The sequence below is a fragment of the Catharus ustulatus genome, chromosome 20, assembly GCF_009819885.2.
Source record: "Catharus ustulatus isolate bCatUst1 chromosome 20, bCatUst1.pri.v2, whole genome shotgun sequence".
Taxonomy (NCBI): domain Eukaryota; kingdom Metazoa; phylum Chordata; class Aves; order Passeriformes; family Turdidae; genus Catharus; species Catharus ustulatus.
This window is the reverse complement of record NC_046240.1, coordinates 7505688-7521225: the sequence shown is the minus strand read 5'-3', so window position 1 is coordinate 7521225 and position 15538 is coordinate 7505688. Positions and strand designations below refer to the sequence as shown.

Here is a 15538-nt window from a genome sequence, read left to right as displayed (position 1 = left end):
GACTCCAGGCGGAATCCAGTCCGGGTTTTCCAAATTACCGACTCCATTCCGGACTCCGGGAGGAATCCAGTCCGGGTTTTCCAAATTACCGACTCCATTCCGGACTCCGGGCAGAATCCGGTCCGGGTTTTCCAAATTACCGGCAGACTCCATTCCGAACTCCGGGAGGAATCCGGTCCGGGTTTTCCAAATTACCGAGTCCATTCCGGACTCCGGGCAGAATCCGGTCCGGGTTTTCCAAATTACCGGCAGACTCCATTCCGGACTCCGGGAGGAATCCGGTCCGGGTTTTCCAAATTACCGCGTCCATTCCGGACTCCGGGAGGAATCCAGTCCGGGTTTTCCAAATTACCGGCAGACTCCATTCCGGACTCCGGGCGGAATCCAGTCCAGGTTTTCCAAATTACCGACTCCATTCCGGACTCCGGGAGGAATCCAGTCCGGGTTTTCCAAATTACCGACTCCATTCCGGACTCCGGGAGGAATCCGGTCCGGGTTTTCCAAATCACCGGCCGACTCCATTCCGGACTCCAGGAGAAATCCAGTCCGGGTTTTCCAAATTACCGAGTCCATTCCGGACTCCGGGAGGAATCCAGTCCGGGTTTTCCAAATTACCGACTCCATTCCGGACTCCGGGTGTTCTTTGTCCATACATAAACCACACCTGATTATAAGCCGCACATTACAATACAGAGTGTGATAAAATGTATCTGTTCTATCACCATCTGTTGAGGGTGGGGGCAGTGATCCTGATCTCAATGGCAGATATTCTGCTAATGGGCATCCACTGAAACCAGGCAGGGCATTGTTCTTTATCTTTTCACAACCCATCCTTCCTCCAGCCAGTCATTTTCTGCTCATGGCCATTGAGTCCCACTGTGGCACTGATAAAATTACTGCATCCCATTGGGAGTTGCTCCAGACAGGGGGAAGAGCCCAACATTCCTTACCAAGATAAAAACAGAGGTTTTGGGACACTAAGGGAGCCCCTTTCTCCACTGGACTCCAGAGGAAAACCGGATTTCTCCACATCACCACTGGAGCTCCGGAGGGAAACTGCACCTTGTACAGGAGCACTACTCCAACTGAGCCACATCTGTCACTGCAGGAGGATGCAGCCACCATGGAATGGGACTGCTGCCAACACCCTGCCTGACGGGTGTCAGGTTGTACTCTGACTGTGTCAGGGTTTGGGGTTTGTTCTTTGTAGTACTGTATTTCTATTTTAATTTCCCTAGTAAAGAACTGTTATTCCTAATTCCCATATCTTTGCCTGAAAGCCCCTTGATTTCAAAATCATAATAATTTGGAGGGAGGGGTTTACATTCTCCATTTCAAAGAGAAGTTCCTGCCTTTCTCAGCAGACACCTGTCCTCCAAACTAAAACAGCAACTTTTCGTTCTTTGTCCATATATAAGCTGCACCAGATTATAAGCCGCACTTTGGGTTCGGACCAAAATTTTAGTCAAAATGGTGCGGCTTATAATCATGAAATTACTGTAATACGTTCCTTGGCAGTTACAGAGAATTAGTAGGATGCTTTAACACCAGTTTTATTTAGCTTATTGATCAGGACTCCGAAGTCTACAGTGGTAAATAAGAGTGGCATGAAAAGAACCAGCAAAACCAATTCTGCTGTAGAGATTTGTTCTTTACTGCTCATCAAAAAGTATTTATCTTTCATGCAGTCCATCTGAATTTATAACAACTTTGCTCCTGCCATACATCTTCTTTTCTATTTTTGTATGAAAGTTTTCAGAGTCTTGAAACTGAGATGAGTGAAGACAAAGTTTTTTGTCTGAAAGTGTAGTCATTTGATCAGGGAACTATAGTGAGACAGTAAATTTGGTTGTGAATTATCTCAATAGAGGAAGGTAAATCTGTGCTCAGGGAGAAATAACAGTTGGCTAAGTGACATTTAAGTATCATTAGATCCCTTCTGAAAATGAGAATCTTTCCCTTAACTCTACCTTCCAACTCAAATACATTCATTGTACACAGAGATTGCATGGAAATAATGGATTTGAATGGCTGGAACTCATCGTGGAAGAATGGTTTATATTCATTTTGTTACAGCATCATTCCTTATGGAAACAGGGAGTGGGGAACCAGTCACTCTGAAAAAACCACCACTTCTTTTTGTGAAGAACATGCCAAAACATGCTTCAGTAAGAGCTGCTAAATTTAGAACAGAATTTCTGTATGAGAATAGATCCAAAGCTTATTAAGTTTATGCAAACTCTGATATTGCACTTTGGAGCAGAAGCCTGTTTGTTGACTGAAACTACAGCATTTTCTAGTTCTGTTTGGCTGCTGGGAAAACTTCATTAGTCCCTGTTAATCAGTAGTGTGATACCTACCAATCTGTTAACTGAGGTAGGATACAAAAGATAGAGGCTCAGCCATCACCTAACAGAAATGTTCATTCTTGTTTTATTCAGACAATCCTTTTCTTACAACACATCACTAAAAGAAGTGACTTTGCACTCCAGTTTTGGGCAGGTGGGTGAAACAAAACCAACCTCAAGGTCTACATGAGCAAATAGCATGGGAAGGGGGTTTGTGTTTTATAACCCTGTGCACCACAATTCATAATGCATGGTGACTTAACAGCTTTCACTGCAGGTAAATTCCTGCTCAAGCTATCCAGAAAGGCTCACATGATACATGCATAATTTATGGGAGATCAATATTTAATCAGTCATTAATAATGCTCTACAATGGTTTAAGAACGTCTTTACATCCAAAGACTGAACATACTGAACTTTTTCTAGTCACAATCTTCCATTTAGAGATGAAGCCACATCACACAAACTTTCCTTCCCTAGTAATACAAATGGGTGTAGTAACCCAGACTTAAACTGGAGTGTCTCTGCATATTTATGTTACTTTAAAAGCCCACAGGGAATTAAAGACAAGATCTGATGTTGCTTTCATCTCACATCATTGCTTAGTTGCTTGTAACCAGTGGAAAAGCCGGTGTTAGTATCTGCTGTTTAATCAAATGTGTTTTAATTCAGAAAGTTGTGTACAGCACAAGCAGTGCCTGTGCAATGGGTTCAGCATGGATGTGAGCAAAGGCTGTGTGTTCTACACGCTCAGTGTGGGTCTGTAGGAAATCAAATTCCAGCTGGATTGACAGAGGAGCCATTCACCTTCCTGAACTCCCAGCCTCAGTACCTCAGCACACTGCATACACATGGATACTCTGCCTTGGTGACAACTAAGACAAAGTGAATTCATAATTATAAAATGCTTTCAGTCTTTCTCCTGCTTTCATTTCCTTAAAGACTAAACAGAATTACAGATTGTCTGGAGAAAAATAATGAAAAAATGACCTCTTTTGTACATGATTCATCTCTGTGCACATACTCAGCTCACTAGGTACATGTTGCTTGTAAACATTTCAACTCAAATTTTAAGGTAGGTGTACAATTATAGGTAAGGTTTGGACTGTTGTGGCACAGAGGTCAGTTTTGTTCAGAAAGAACTGCAAATTATTTAGTTTGCATCATTGTTCCAGGAAGATTCATCCTCAGATAGTCTCTTTATAAAATTTTGTTATATCATGTTGTGTAACACTGTAATATTCAATCCAGTGACAGCCTCCAAGTCAAAGACATTGAAAAATGCCTGAACTGCTGGCAGAACACAAGAAGCCTGTTTAGTTCTAATCCAACTTATTCTTTCAAAATCCTTTAAAAGTAAGGCAGCTCACAGTATCAGCCTGTCATTTGTGACCTGCCCAGCATGGCACTCTTAAACCTAGGAGAGAGAACAAGAACACTACATGGACAAAATAATGATTTATTGGAAGCAAATATTCATGCAAGGTATAAAAGCAATTATTTCAATTGTTTATTTTTTTAAGACAAAGCTACTCCATTACCAGACATGCAGACATAGGATTAGATTTAGGAATGACATTACTATGAAACAATGAGAATATTTTAAATCCCTGAGAATTATGTCCTCTCATTCTTTTATGCACTCCCTGTACCCACCCCGCCCCCCCCCCCCCCAAAAAAAAAAGGTGTTGGAAATTTAATTTCCTGCTCAATTAAGTTCTCAGTGCATCACCATCCATTCTTTATATCAGCATGGAATTTAAAAATGCAAGCAAGTCCAATTGCCACATCAAGCTCATCCACATTCAGTGGCAGGCACTCAGTTTAAAATTACTTCCAGTTTCAAGCTGGTATCCAAGCTGCTTTACAGGTAAGGCTACTGACTCTGAAGATAAAACTTGTTCCTCTAAATCAGACATGCAAGAAGTCACCTCCTCCTTCTTCTTCTAGCTGGACACAGCTAAGGGTTTTTACTTTTCATACAGAAGTATGGAGCTGTGAGTGCAAGGCTTTAAGCTTGATCTTTTTACATCTGGATTTAAGAGAGCTTAGCATCACAGACTTCCAGTTCCTACTGCACATTTCTGGCAATTCACCTCATCCCTCAGCATGTTTTAGGTTTATATCAGGCAGAGAGTTTAGGAATGACAAACTTGGGCAGCAAAAGCATTTCCTCTTCTGCAATTTCCTCTTCCATTACTGGGTTACAGGAGGAAGCCACTCTGCAAGGTAACAAAGGCAGATCCAGGCATTACACATGCAGACAATTTGCAGTCCAAGTTCAGACATTTTCCTAGTAAGATTGTTGTCTCTTGTGCAAGGATGTAACACATCCATCACAAAACTCCTCTATTTGACACCTGACAACCAGCATTAGCAAAGCATGGGGAGCAAGGCTAAACTTGAATACTTTCAAAAGCTGCAGCTGATGTAGGTATTACCTTGCCAGTGGCCAGCTCTTCAGTTGGAGATGGAAAAAAAATCTAATAAAACTCAATGCATAACTCAACTAAAATAAATTTTTTTCCAATATTAGAGGTAGATTTTATCCAGTGTAATACATAACAGCTGCTCCCGTAAGAGCAGGGATCTAGGAATTAAATAATTAAGATCAATTTCAATACCTATGTGCTCTTAGAGTAATTAAGGCAAGCTTTTTGTATATCCTTCAAGAAAGCAGGCACACCACTCTGTAAAGAGAAAGGCAGAAAAGTTATTCCTGCATGATGAAATCAATAAAAACTATAAGCAAGATGAGAATTCCCATTACATAGATCAGGGCCTTCAAACAGATACAATTCTAAGATCTAATATACTCCTTGAACACTTCAGGAACAAACTGCATTATTGAAGTTTGCTTGTCTTGAGGTTATTCATCATATATGCTCTGAAACAGATTATTTGGGGTTTGCTGCAGAAGTTTACCTGCCTAGTTGATAAACCAAAGGAATTTGACAGGAGTTAAAATAAGTGAATTAATTAAGACAATTGTCATGAGAGCATACAACAGTGAGACTGTAAATATAAGACTGTGTAAAATCTAGGAAGGCAAATATATCTGTTTCAGAAAAAATTAATTCTGCCCAACACACAGAAGATGGGTATGACTGCAGTGAATTTGTTGTTTGAAACAGATTAACCAAAGATCATTGCCTGTAACCTTTCCTTACCTTGGCAGCCCAGTTGACCAGCCAGGATGGAATCATGCCACCAGGATTATCAAAATAGTACATATAGACTAGAGAGGAGAGAGAAGTTACAGACAGTTACTGCAGATTCACTCTAACACACTGTGACAGAAACTGTCCATGTGCATCACTGAAGCACCAACTACAACAGTTCTACTCTAAATTCTGCACAAAAAAGTCAACTTGTCCTGAAGTGAAATGTGAAGTAAATAAAGGCATTCCCTGTTAACCTCTAGGAAGCTGACAGAGCCACAACAGAAATTTAGATTATTGCAAACCGTTTTTGGCACCCTGTCTTATAAAGTAAGACTGTCTTTAACAGACTAATCTCAGACAGAAGTCAAGCTCTAGGCAAACCCTTTAATCTATACATCTGTCAAACACAATACTAGAATCTTTGCTGAGTTAAGAAAATTGCAGCAGAGCCTCCCCAGCTGAACTGTCTGGCAGGAAAAGAAATTACAGACTGGGTGTGGGATGGGAGGGCAGAAGAAAGTGGTCAATAACTATTCCTAACCACCAGCCCAACTGCTAAATAAAAAGATTCTTCACAGCAGCGCACTGCACCAGACACTTCCAAAGGTTTCATTCATTTTAAAGTAACCCCTGGTTTAAAACTTCCAGCCCCCCCCTTTGTGTGTTTTGCCAATCCATGCATTCCCTGGCTGCATGACGTGTCACGTTTTCTTGACCTCTTACCTTTACATCCAGCCTTGCCATCACTTTCAATTACCAGGCTTTGTTTATAGCTTTTAACTCTGATAATACCAGGCTTTTCAGGGCACTGAGGAACAGCCACACTTTTTGCTAACACAACCCAGATCTTCCTCCCATCCACATCCATCTCCCGGCGTTCCCGAATATAGACATACTGCATGGCGAGTTGAGGAGGCATGTCAAAACAATGTCAGCTTGAAGGATGAGCAGTTGACAAGTGAACTCCATCACAAACAGCAGCTCCTTCAAGTTATTTCTCATGTCCCTACAGGATTCAGTGCTGCAGAGCAGTAATTCAGCTATGTGAGCTCTAGCTCTGTGTGGGAAGAGGCACACACACTCCTCCTCAGGCTGTGTATATTCATGGAACAGGAGGACTGCAAAATCTTAGATCAGAGCAGTAGAGTGATGGAATCAGATCATTGTTGGGATTCCTGGATGACCAGCTGGCAAAAACTGCAAGAGGAGCAAAAGCTTGAAAGGATACATCTCTGTTTGAGAGAGGAAAAGGGTACTTCACTTCCCAGTAGATTACTTTTTCACCATCATATGTTTTCTCATACAGTTCTACAGTTGAAGGAAGAAGACTGTTAGATATTTTTAATTTCTACTGCAACAGAAATCTAGATGGCATCAAGAACTGCTCAGATTTCTGACATGAACACAGTTTACATGCAACCCTGATGTCAAAATTAATAAGTATGTAGAATTGTAGCAGTAAGAGACATTATGAAGTTACCAAGACTGTTCAGGAATCAAATAGACATAAATAAGTGGCCTGGTTTTCTGTGGTTATTAAATTAACTGAGAGGAAAAAAAACCCCAGAAAATCCCCCCAAAAACCCAGAACATAAAATCAGAACAATTCTGGGGGAAGCAGAGTCAAATTCCTTGCCATTCCAACAGTTTGCTCATTCAAAGCCTTTCCATCTCAAAGCTTTTTCCTCCCCTGTGCATGTTCTGCACAATTCTAAGTCACAAGTACAATATGCTTTTACACAGGCATGTCAAGGCATGGAACTAGGATGAGTGCAGCTTTTTAACACCTGAAGACCTCTTACATGAGGGATTAATGAATTTTGGAAAAGCTGTCAGGATTTTCACAGTATATACATGCAACACCAAACTAGAATCTTGAGCAGTTTATGAGCCTTCATTGCACCACCTTCAGTCTGCCTGGAAACTCAAATCGAAGGCAGCAGAACGTGGAAAAAAAATAACCTAAGAATAGTGCCTAAAACATGGCAGTGACTCAGTCAGAGAGTAGTCTGGCATGAAGGAGAAAAATTAGTTCTAATCAATCCACATAATTGAGTTTGAAAACCTATCTACAGTCCAGCTTCTTTCCCTGAGGCAGCAAGTGCCACTATGAGGGCAATGGACCTGCCAAGCCATGGGGTGAGCCAGGGTGAGCTCCTGCTCAGGGCCTGGAGTAAAGAAGAGTGATCCAGAAAGGCTCACCTTAACAGTGAGAGGGGTCTCCCTTTAGAGCAGATTGTGCCTGAGGTGCTCTGTTTCCTCCAGAGGCAGGTTTTTGAAAGCGAGGCCAGAATAAACTGATAATCTCATTGACAAAGCAAGAACAGTGCCTCAGATGGGAGATTCTTTCCCTATATAATATATTTAATATATTCCAAACCAGGCTGCTGTTAGTATGCCCTGCAGATCAGCTGTCACCCACAGAAACAGCTTCTCCTCTTCTCCAGCTGAGCAGTACTGGATGCACCTGGTGTTGTAATAACCCACAACATTTATGTTTTCCACCAGAGGTCACTGGAGCATTGGATTATTCACTTTACTTTCGCTTCTAACCACAGAGATTTCCTTTTTCAAAGGCAGCATGACACAACTGTTATTAGCTACCTCATTTACCTGTCTTTGCAAACACAGGAGAAACACACAATAGATAAACCACATCCCAGCTGCATTCATTTCAAACCAGAATAAAGTGCATTTTAATCAATAATCTGATTTCATTTAGCATCACTAGAAGAGATCACAAGTCCATTCCATCCATAATAGGCATAGCAGTACTTACTGCTTCAACAGTCAGTTATTCCTGTTAAATTGTTGGGAAGTCTGATCTCAGTCAGGAAGGTGCTGCAGTCAGGAGTGGCAATTTCAGTACTGCTCAGCCCAACCCTTTGCATTGTGCCACAGAAGCATGAGGTACCTCAGCCACTACTCCACAGTTTAGTCACAACTTCCCTGCTGAATTGGCAGCTGCAGCACAGTCCAGGCCTCAGGATGTCCACATCTCATGGATATTCAGAAATATTCAGGAGCAGTTGCCTTTTCAGATAAAAAGGCAGCAGCTACTTCTGGTCAGGTTTTTATTTCAATGCCAGCCAGCAGTTCAGCAGAGAACTCTCCTTTGCACTGCCACTTGCATGGCTGTAGGAGCACCAAGGAATAGAAACAGCAGCTCCAAGAGCAAGAAGGCTCTCAGTATAGAAGGTTTCTTCCTAAATGTGAAAGGAAAAGCCCAGGCTGAACTGGGGTTACATTTAAAACACTGCTAGCACTATTTCATCATATGTACTGTCCTAAAAAATGGGTGGGCTTATGTCAATTTTTAAGTAGGAGGGAAAGCATTTCATTGTATTTATGCCCTTCAAGAGTTAATTTCTCTAAAATGCTGGACTTAAAGCACCAGCACAAATATAAATTAACAGACTAACAAACCATGGTCAGCAAGGATATAAATGTCAGCTCTGCAACATTATCTAGTTTTTAGTTTAAGGGTGTAGCTTCCCCCAGCAGCTTCCTTTCTTTTCTCTATGAAGGAATTAAAAAAAAAAAAAAGTGTTTATTTAAGAAGCATTCATTTGTCCTAAATGCACTTAAAGACTACTGAAGTAACTCAAGAGAATATTTTTACATCCAATACGATAATGCTGAGTCCCACTCTGGCATAAATGGCTCTTGTCACAAGAAAGTTACTGACCATTTGGACAATTTGCACTTCTTAATGAAGACACTACTCCTTAAATTTGACCAAGACTGGCATGAGTTAAATTTATGGGTTTCTGTATCAACACAGCCACTGAAATTATCAGCAGTCATTCACCGTGGAGCTGTCCTAAACCTAACAAGCACAACATTTAACAATTCTTTGGTTTTTAACACTGCTCTTTGCTCAGCAAAACACTTTGACCCTTTTCAGTTTTACTAGCCTGCTCTGACTTCAAGCACAGGCTTAAAAAGAAAAGGCTCTCCATCTTTAAAATAAATGGATTACTGGATATCTACATCAGCTGAACCCTTACCTTGTTACTGCTGACTTAAGAGATTTTAAAACCATATGGATATCCAGGTTCCACGCCCTTTTACAAAGCCCACATTAAATAAACTTAACTAAATTAGTTATTCCTTTCTCTGTAAAAGCCTGAAGTTACCGTGTATTCTCTCAATACACCCATTCCTGACTGTAAAAGGTGCCAAGAACAACCTTGTTTTCAGGAAAAGATATTCCATCATGCATCAAACTGGTGGAAACCTGAGGAAAAATTTTCACAATGAGAACAATCAGCCTTAGAAATAATCTTCTCAAGGACAAATTTTAAGATTCAGCTGAACAGGGTGCTGGGCTATGTTGTCTTGACTGTGCTCTCACCAAGGAAGTCTGGACCAGAAGATCCTAGAAGTCCCTTCCAACCTGCTATTCTAGGAAGCACTGCTCCACTGCCATATGCAGAGATGCACCTCAATTTCTTCCCAAGACATCTACTAAAATTTAACATAAGCATTACAGCCAGAAGTTACAAGGTGCTCCAGCATAACCAGTGATGCTAATCATGTGCTTTAGCCAACATGGAAAGAATTCATTCCAGAGGAAAGATAAATGCTGTTGAGACATCAGTGATTCAAATCAGTGTTTACTTGTGTGTTTGCAGAGTGCAACCTTACCCCAAAAGATATTTAAGTCTGACCCAAAGTCTTTGGAGGCAGTTACTTCAAAATATTTTTGAGGAAAGTTTTAGTAGGAACAATCAATGTGGACTCCAGTTTGCTTTTACAGTGCCTAGATGAGCTTACCTTTAACATACTGATCCCACTTTTTTCTGAAATCCAAGTCCATGTAGACATCTGCACACAATTTTGGGGGAATGTCAGCAAGACCACCAAAGATTTTATATTCATAAAGTCCTGATTGCTGTGGAAACGGAATGAAGAGAGGAAAAGTCACACAGGAAAGGGAAGTACTCCACATTAGGGAGAACAGCTGAAGGAAGTTAGGTGGGGCACAAATTACAAATATGCTCAAGAGCTGCGAAAGCAAGTGTTCAAAAAACAATGCAAGACTCAGTCTTTAACCTCTCGACTTTTTGATCTATACATGAAAGTTTCAATCCAGCCAGGCTGACCTGCCCTGCACAATGGCTGTTCCTTCCCTTACACCAGGACCCTTTTACTTCATCAGGAGTTCCAGAGGGAACATGTTTCTTCACAAACACAGTCCCCATTTCATCTCCAGTGGTCAGTGTGGACTAAATCCTGCCCACACTGAGGTTTACCAGAAGCATTAAATTCTTGTGGCAAGTTAGTTATGTTTATACATCAGGCTGGGATACAAGAATGCTTTACAATGTCCATGCTCACATACAACACACTCTTGTATCTGCCTTGAATACTTATCAGCTATTTTCTTTCAGAAAGCTGTATGCACTGAAGGGGTGGGGTGCAGGATATCTCCTGTTTCACTTTCAACATATGGTAATTCCATCTGTGCCTATAGAGCAATGTTTGTACCATTGTTAGCACGAGTTCAAGACTAAATTGCATTTAGTGAGAGCATTTCAAATATACAGAAATCAAATGTAAGCATTCCCAAGGAAAGGAAGAGAAGGGTTATAACATCCTGTTAGTGAATAGATGAATTTTCTTCTTTTCCTCACCTTCACAAATTAACTTTAGAAGATGAAGATTTGAAGTACCAGAAAATAATAATGTGAGCAAGAAGCTTGAGCTACTCATCTTCACTGTGCACCATTCACCAGCTTCAAACCTGAACTATTCAACACCTGTGTAACCTCAGGCACTTATCATCTTTGTAAGAGACATCAACATTTTTATTCTCACAAGAAAAACAGCAATTTACAGTAAGAAAGTTAAAACAAGAGTGAAATGTTTCAGTTTTTCTGAGGCCTATCATCAGGAGAGTCAATCAGCTTGGCTGGAATATAGCACTGAGCAGGAAGGCCCAGATCTGTTTCTGCAGCCTGAAGAGAAGGTGGAAAGACAAAAGAGAAGACAACAGGAAGAATAATTGCTGCTTTCAGCTTCCTGGACTACTGTTGCTACAGGGGAATTGCAGTTCAGTAAGTGCTAAAAGCTAATTTTTCAGTAAAACTTTAATCTAAGACCCTCCTTCTAGACTTCATTCATCTTCTCTTGTAGTATTCTGACGCAAATGAAAGACAAAACAGGAGATTTATTTCCCAGGAGAACCAGAGGATTGGACTCGAAAAGGTCCCTTGCATCCTATGCAGTCTGTCCATCCTGCCTAAACTAGGAGCATTTAAAAAAAGACAGACACCTATAAATGGGCTTTTTTAGTTTCCAGCAGTCCTTTTAGCTCTACAGTCCTTCTGTACAAAAGCATGAGAAGATGATGCAGCAGGAACACCCCGAGCACCCTGTACTCCATCACCACACCAATTCCTGCATGGCAGCACCCCAGTCTCTGCTGTGTGCACCACACTGTAAACAGGGACTATTTATCACTGAAGAAAATTCCAAGGTATATGAAATGATGATTTTTTTAAAGAGGCTTTCTCCACCCCGTTGTGCCTCTAGCACAGCCCTGTATGCTGGCTGGTTTTTCCAACTAACCGTGTCTGAAATGATTTTTCAGAATACAAATACAAAATTGTCATGCAAAGAACAGCATGAGGTCCAGAAGGAGTTGAGAGGAAACTATGATGGATATTTATATATATATGTAAAAATATATATTTATTTATGTACGGATTTAGAAGTCAGTACTGAATAACAAATCTATGTCAGGATAGAAACACTGTCAATCACAAGTCAGTTCCTAAACTACTGAAGTTCTTTGAAGAAGTTAGTCCCTGCAAAAAGGGAGAAAATTTCATCCCAACCCTTTCTGAACCACCTCCGGATTTTAGAGGGCGAACGGTGGAAAATAAAAGTGAAAGGGGTTCTGGAGAGTGGCAGGAAGGGGGGAGGACTCCAGGAGAGCAGGATGCTGTGACACAGAGTGCAAGGGAGCAGATGTTTAGGGACACGTTGCCTTCAGCACAAATCCCCTGCAAGGCTGAGGGGGTGATACAGGGAACACCCGGGAATTCCCGAGGCTCAGGAGGGTGACACACGGAACACCCCGGAATTCCCATCCAGCTGCACCCCCGGCACGGAGCAGGGTCACTGCGGCACAGCAGCTTTCCCATCAGCACTTAATGGCATTAGCAGGAAAGCGGCTTTCTGCGAGCCCGGGGACACCGAGCCCAGGCTGTGCGGGGAACCGGCGGCTGCGGGCAGGGCCGGGAGGCACCAGCCCGAACACCAGAGCCTCTATCACCCCCATCCCCGGCACCAACCCGAACACCAGAGCCTCTATAACCCCCATCCCCGGCAGCAACCCTGTCACCATCGCCCCCATCCCCGCCACCGCCGCCCCCAGCCCGCCCACCTCGTGGTACAGCCGGTAGATCCGCACTCCCATGGTCTCCACCAGGAGCTGCCAGGGGCACTCCGCGGCCGGCGCCGGCTGGTCCAGCTCCCGGCAGGCGGCCCGGAACTGCTCCTCCGAGAATCCCCGCGATGAGCACTCCTCCAGCCCCGGGGGCCCGGCCATCCCCGGCGCTCCCTGCAGCCGCGGCGGCTCCGCCATGCCCGGCCCGGGCCGGGCTCAGCCCCGTTCGGCCCGGCCCGCCCCGCTCCGCCCCGTGGCCGGGCCCTGCCGAGCCTGCGGGCCGGGGCTGGGGCTGGGGCTGGCAGCGGGGCACGGCACATCCCTGCCCTGCAGGTGCAACCCCGGGGCTCGGTGTGTGTGACATCAGACTACTGCCAGAACGGGGACAGCCTGGTGGTGCGATGGTCAGGGCCTTCCCTATGGGGTGTGCCCCAAGAACACAGGTTGAACATATGTATTTTTGTGTATTTTTGTGTATTTTTGTGTATTTTCGTGTATTTTTGTATGTCTGCACGTTCAGAAAGGCAGTTTTCCTTAGGGACTGTACGTATGATAGTATTATATAAAGAACCCATAACTGCTACACAGCTGGCAGGTGAGTGTGGCCCTGGCACCGGGGTGGACAGGATGGAAGGGGACGGTAAAACTTTCACTGGGATGAGCTCCCTGGAAGGAAGAATCCAGTGGCAGGAAGAATCCAGTGGTAGGAAGAATCCAGTGGCAGGAGAAATCCACTGGCAAGAGAAATCCAGTGGCAAGGACATTTTGCATCCTCCTCAGGCTCTGCAGTGACATCACCTATCACACTCAGCCTAAGCATTAAGGCCTTCAAAATGTGATACAGCAGGTTCTCTCCCTAGAGCTGTAAATCTGTTTTCATCACAGCTTTAGTCTTCTAATTCCTGTGAGATTTTCCTGCTGAACACTGTGTCTTCAGAATGAAACAAGCGGCTCTGAGCAGTGGGACATCATCAAACCTACTGACTGGCAGCACCACCCAATGTATTTGGTGGTAACCTCTGTGCAAGGCTGGAATAATGTAGTGTTTCCAGCTTCCCTGCCAAGTGGCTGAGCTCTTTGACAAAGAGTTCACTTATGTCAGCTGTCCTTTCCAGTTCCAGTCAATTGGTTTGCAAGCAGAGCATGAGGATTTCTGGCTGACTGGGTTGGACATACAGGCTGACCCTCATCCTTGCACAGTCCAGAAAACTTCTGGGGAGAGCATTTTGGCAGAGGGCAAGATTGTATCTCACAGACTTCCTCCCAGTATGTAAATTTGATGCCAGAATTTGACCTTTACCATCTTCATAAAATAATGTCAGTAATGATAATAAATATCTGCTCATATCTTACCAGCTCTCACCTCCCCACTGAGACTGCTAGGCAAACATTTCAGGGTTTTGGTGGTTTTTTGTTTTTGTTGGTGCTTTTTTTTTTTTTTTTTTTGGTAGTAATCTTGAGTGTATTATTATCATCATCATTACTATTACTAATATTTATACAATAGGTATAAATATTTTGGGCTACTTTTGTTCTTTCTTTTAACATTATTTAAAATAGCATGCTCTCAACCCAGTTGGTTCTCCAAATATCAAGGCAATACATTTCTTATGGCTGATCCTCTATGAGTAATTTCTTGGCTAAGTTTCCTTGAGTGAAGCAGTGCTGCCCACCCAGCTGAGGAACTGGTCTTTAAAATGGAATATGAGGCAATGGCCTGGAGGTGAGACTAATTTAGGGTTTTTTTGCAGAAATATTTCTTTATTTTTGCAAAGATTTTATCAGATTGCTGTCTCACTTTTAAGTCCCATTCTTTCACTGAATTAGGGCTCAGTGAAACTGAAAGAGCTTGTGGCTCTTGTTTGCACAAAGGTGACTTTGACCCAGTATGAAAAAGGAGGAGTGGTGAGTCAAGAACTGATTTTTAAACATGCAGCAAGGACACATGCCTGTGAGATTACATGGTCTCCTTGTTTATGCAAAAGGACTGAAGTGATCACAGCTCCATGTTGGCTATTATTTTAGGGTCAATGTTTTGGATTATGTGATTGTCTACATGGCATCAGTAAATTGGCTTCAGCTGCCTGACCACTCCCTCTTTCCCTGTACTTTAATGGATTTATCTCACAAGGCCACTCTAGGGACAAAAGCTTTCAAAAAAGACATTGCTGTGTGACCTTTTTTCTTGGTAAATAAGGAGTGGTGATTACTAAGAAAGCACAAGTTGTTCTTAGAGTTTATTTTCTGTTTTCGTGTGTGTTTATGCAAGTGTTACTATTTATCACTTGTATTTCCATGTATTGCCTTTAGCTTAGGGATAGCATCTGAAGTTTGAACCCAAGTCCTTTAGAATCTTCCCTGCTGGGTAGTGGCTGTGGGCTGGGATGAATTCAGAATTGATTTTCTACTGCTCTGCCCCAACACTGTGGGACAGCAACAGCACTGGGGCAGCTGGGTCTGGGAACAAGAACCCAAAGGCAGCCTGGATCCAGCAAAATCCAGTCCCACACAGGAATCAGGGACCTGAATAACATCTGAGTGAAAACAGAAGGTTACTATTCTGGGGCAGTGAGGGGGAGTTTCAAAAGGACCCATGACTTGAGTCACAGTGGATCTCAGGCTTCAGG

At 42.8% G+C, this 15538-nt stretch overlaps 1 protein-coding gene across 2 annotated transcripts; it reads right to left on the bottom strand.

The window, feature by feature from the left end:
- Positions 1–1567: 1567 nt before the first annotated feature.
- LOC117005360 (phosphatidylcholine transfer protein) lies at positions 1568–13109 on the bottom strand. Of its 2 annotated transcripts, none has more exons than XM_033076934.2 (7): positions 12909–13109; positions 10292–10409; positions 6741–6820; positions 6236–6407; positions 5519–5586; positions 4973–5038; positions 1568–3765 (listed from the first exon to the last, which is right to left on the bottom strand). In XM_033076934.2, exons 1-6 carry the CDS (start codon positions 13107–13109, stop codon positions 4973–4975), a joined length of 705 nt encoding a protein of 234 aa, XP_032932825.1. In that variant the 3' UTR covers positions 1568–3765. The 2 variants fall into 2 exon arrangements, with proteins under 2 accessions (XP_032932825.1, XP_032932824.1); XM_033076933.1 differs by lacking the exon at positions 1568–3765 and adding an exon at positions 3792–4570.
- Positions 13110–15538: the final 2429 nt, after the last annotated feature.

Bases quoted from the DNA above. Each gene is read 5' to 3' on its own strand.
- LOC117005360 (XM_033076934.2), bottom strand. From the start codon at position 13,109: ATGGCGGAGCCGCCGCGGCTGCAGGGAGCGCCGGGGATGGCCGGGCCC. The intron at 10,410-12,908 runs GTGGGCGGGCTG...CCGTTTCCACAG, and splicing joins TCTACCGGCTGTACCACGAG to CAATCAGGACTTTATGAATA. The intron at 6,821-10,291 runs GTAAGCTCATCT...CTTCAACTGTAG, and splicing joins GTGGGATCAGTATGTTAAAG to AACTGTATGAGAAAACATAT.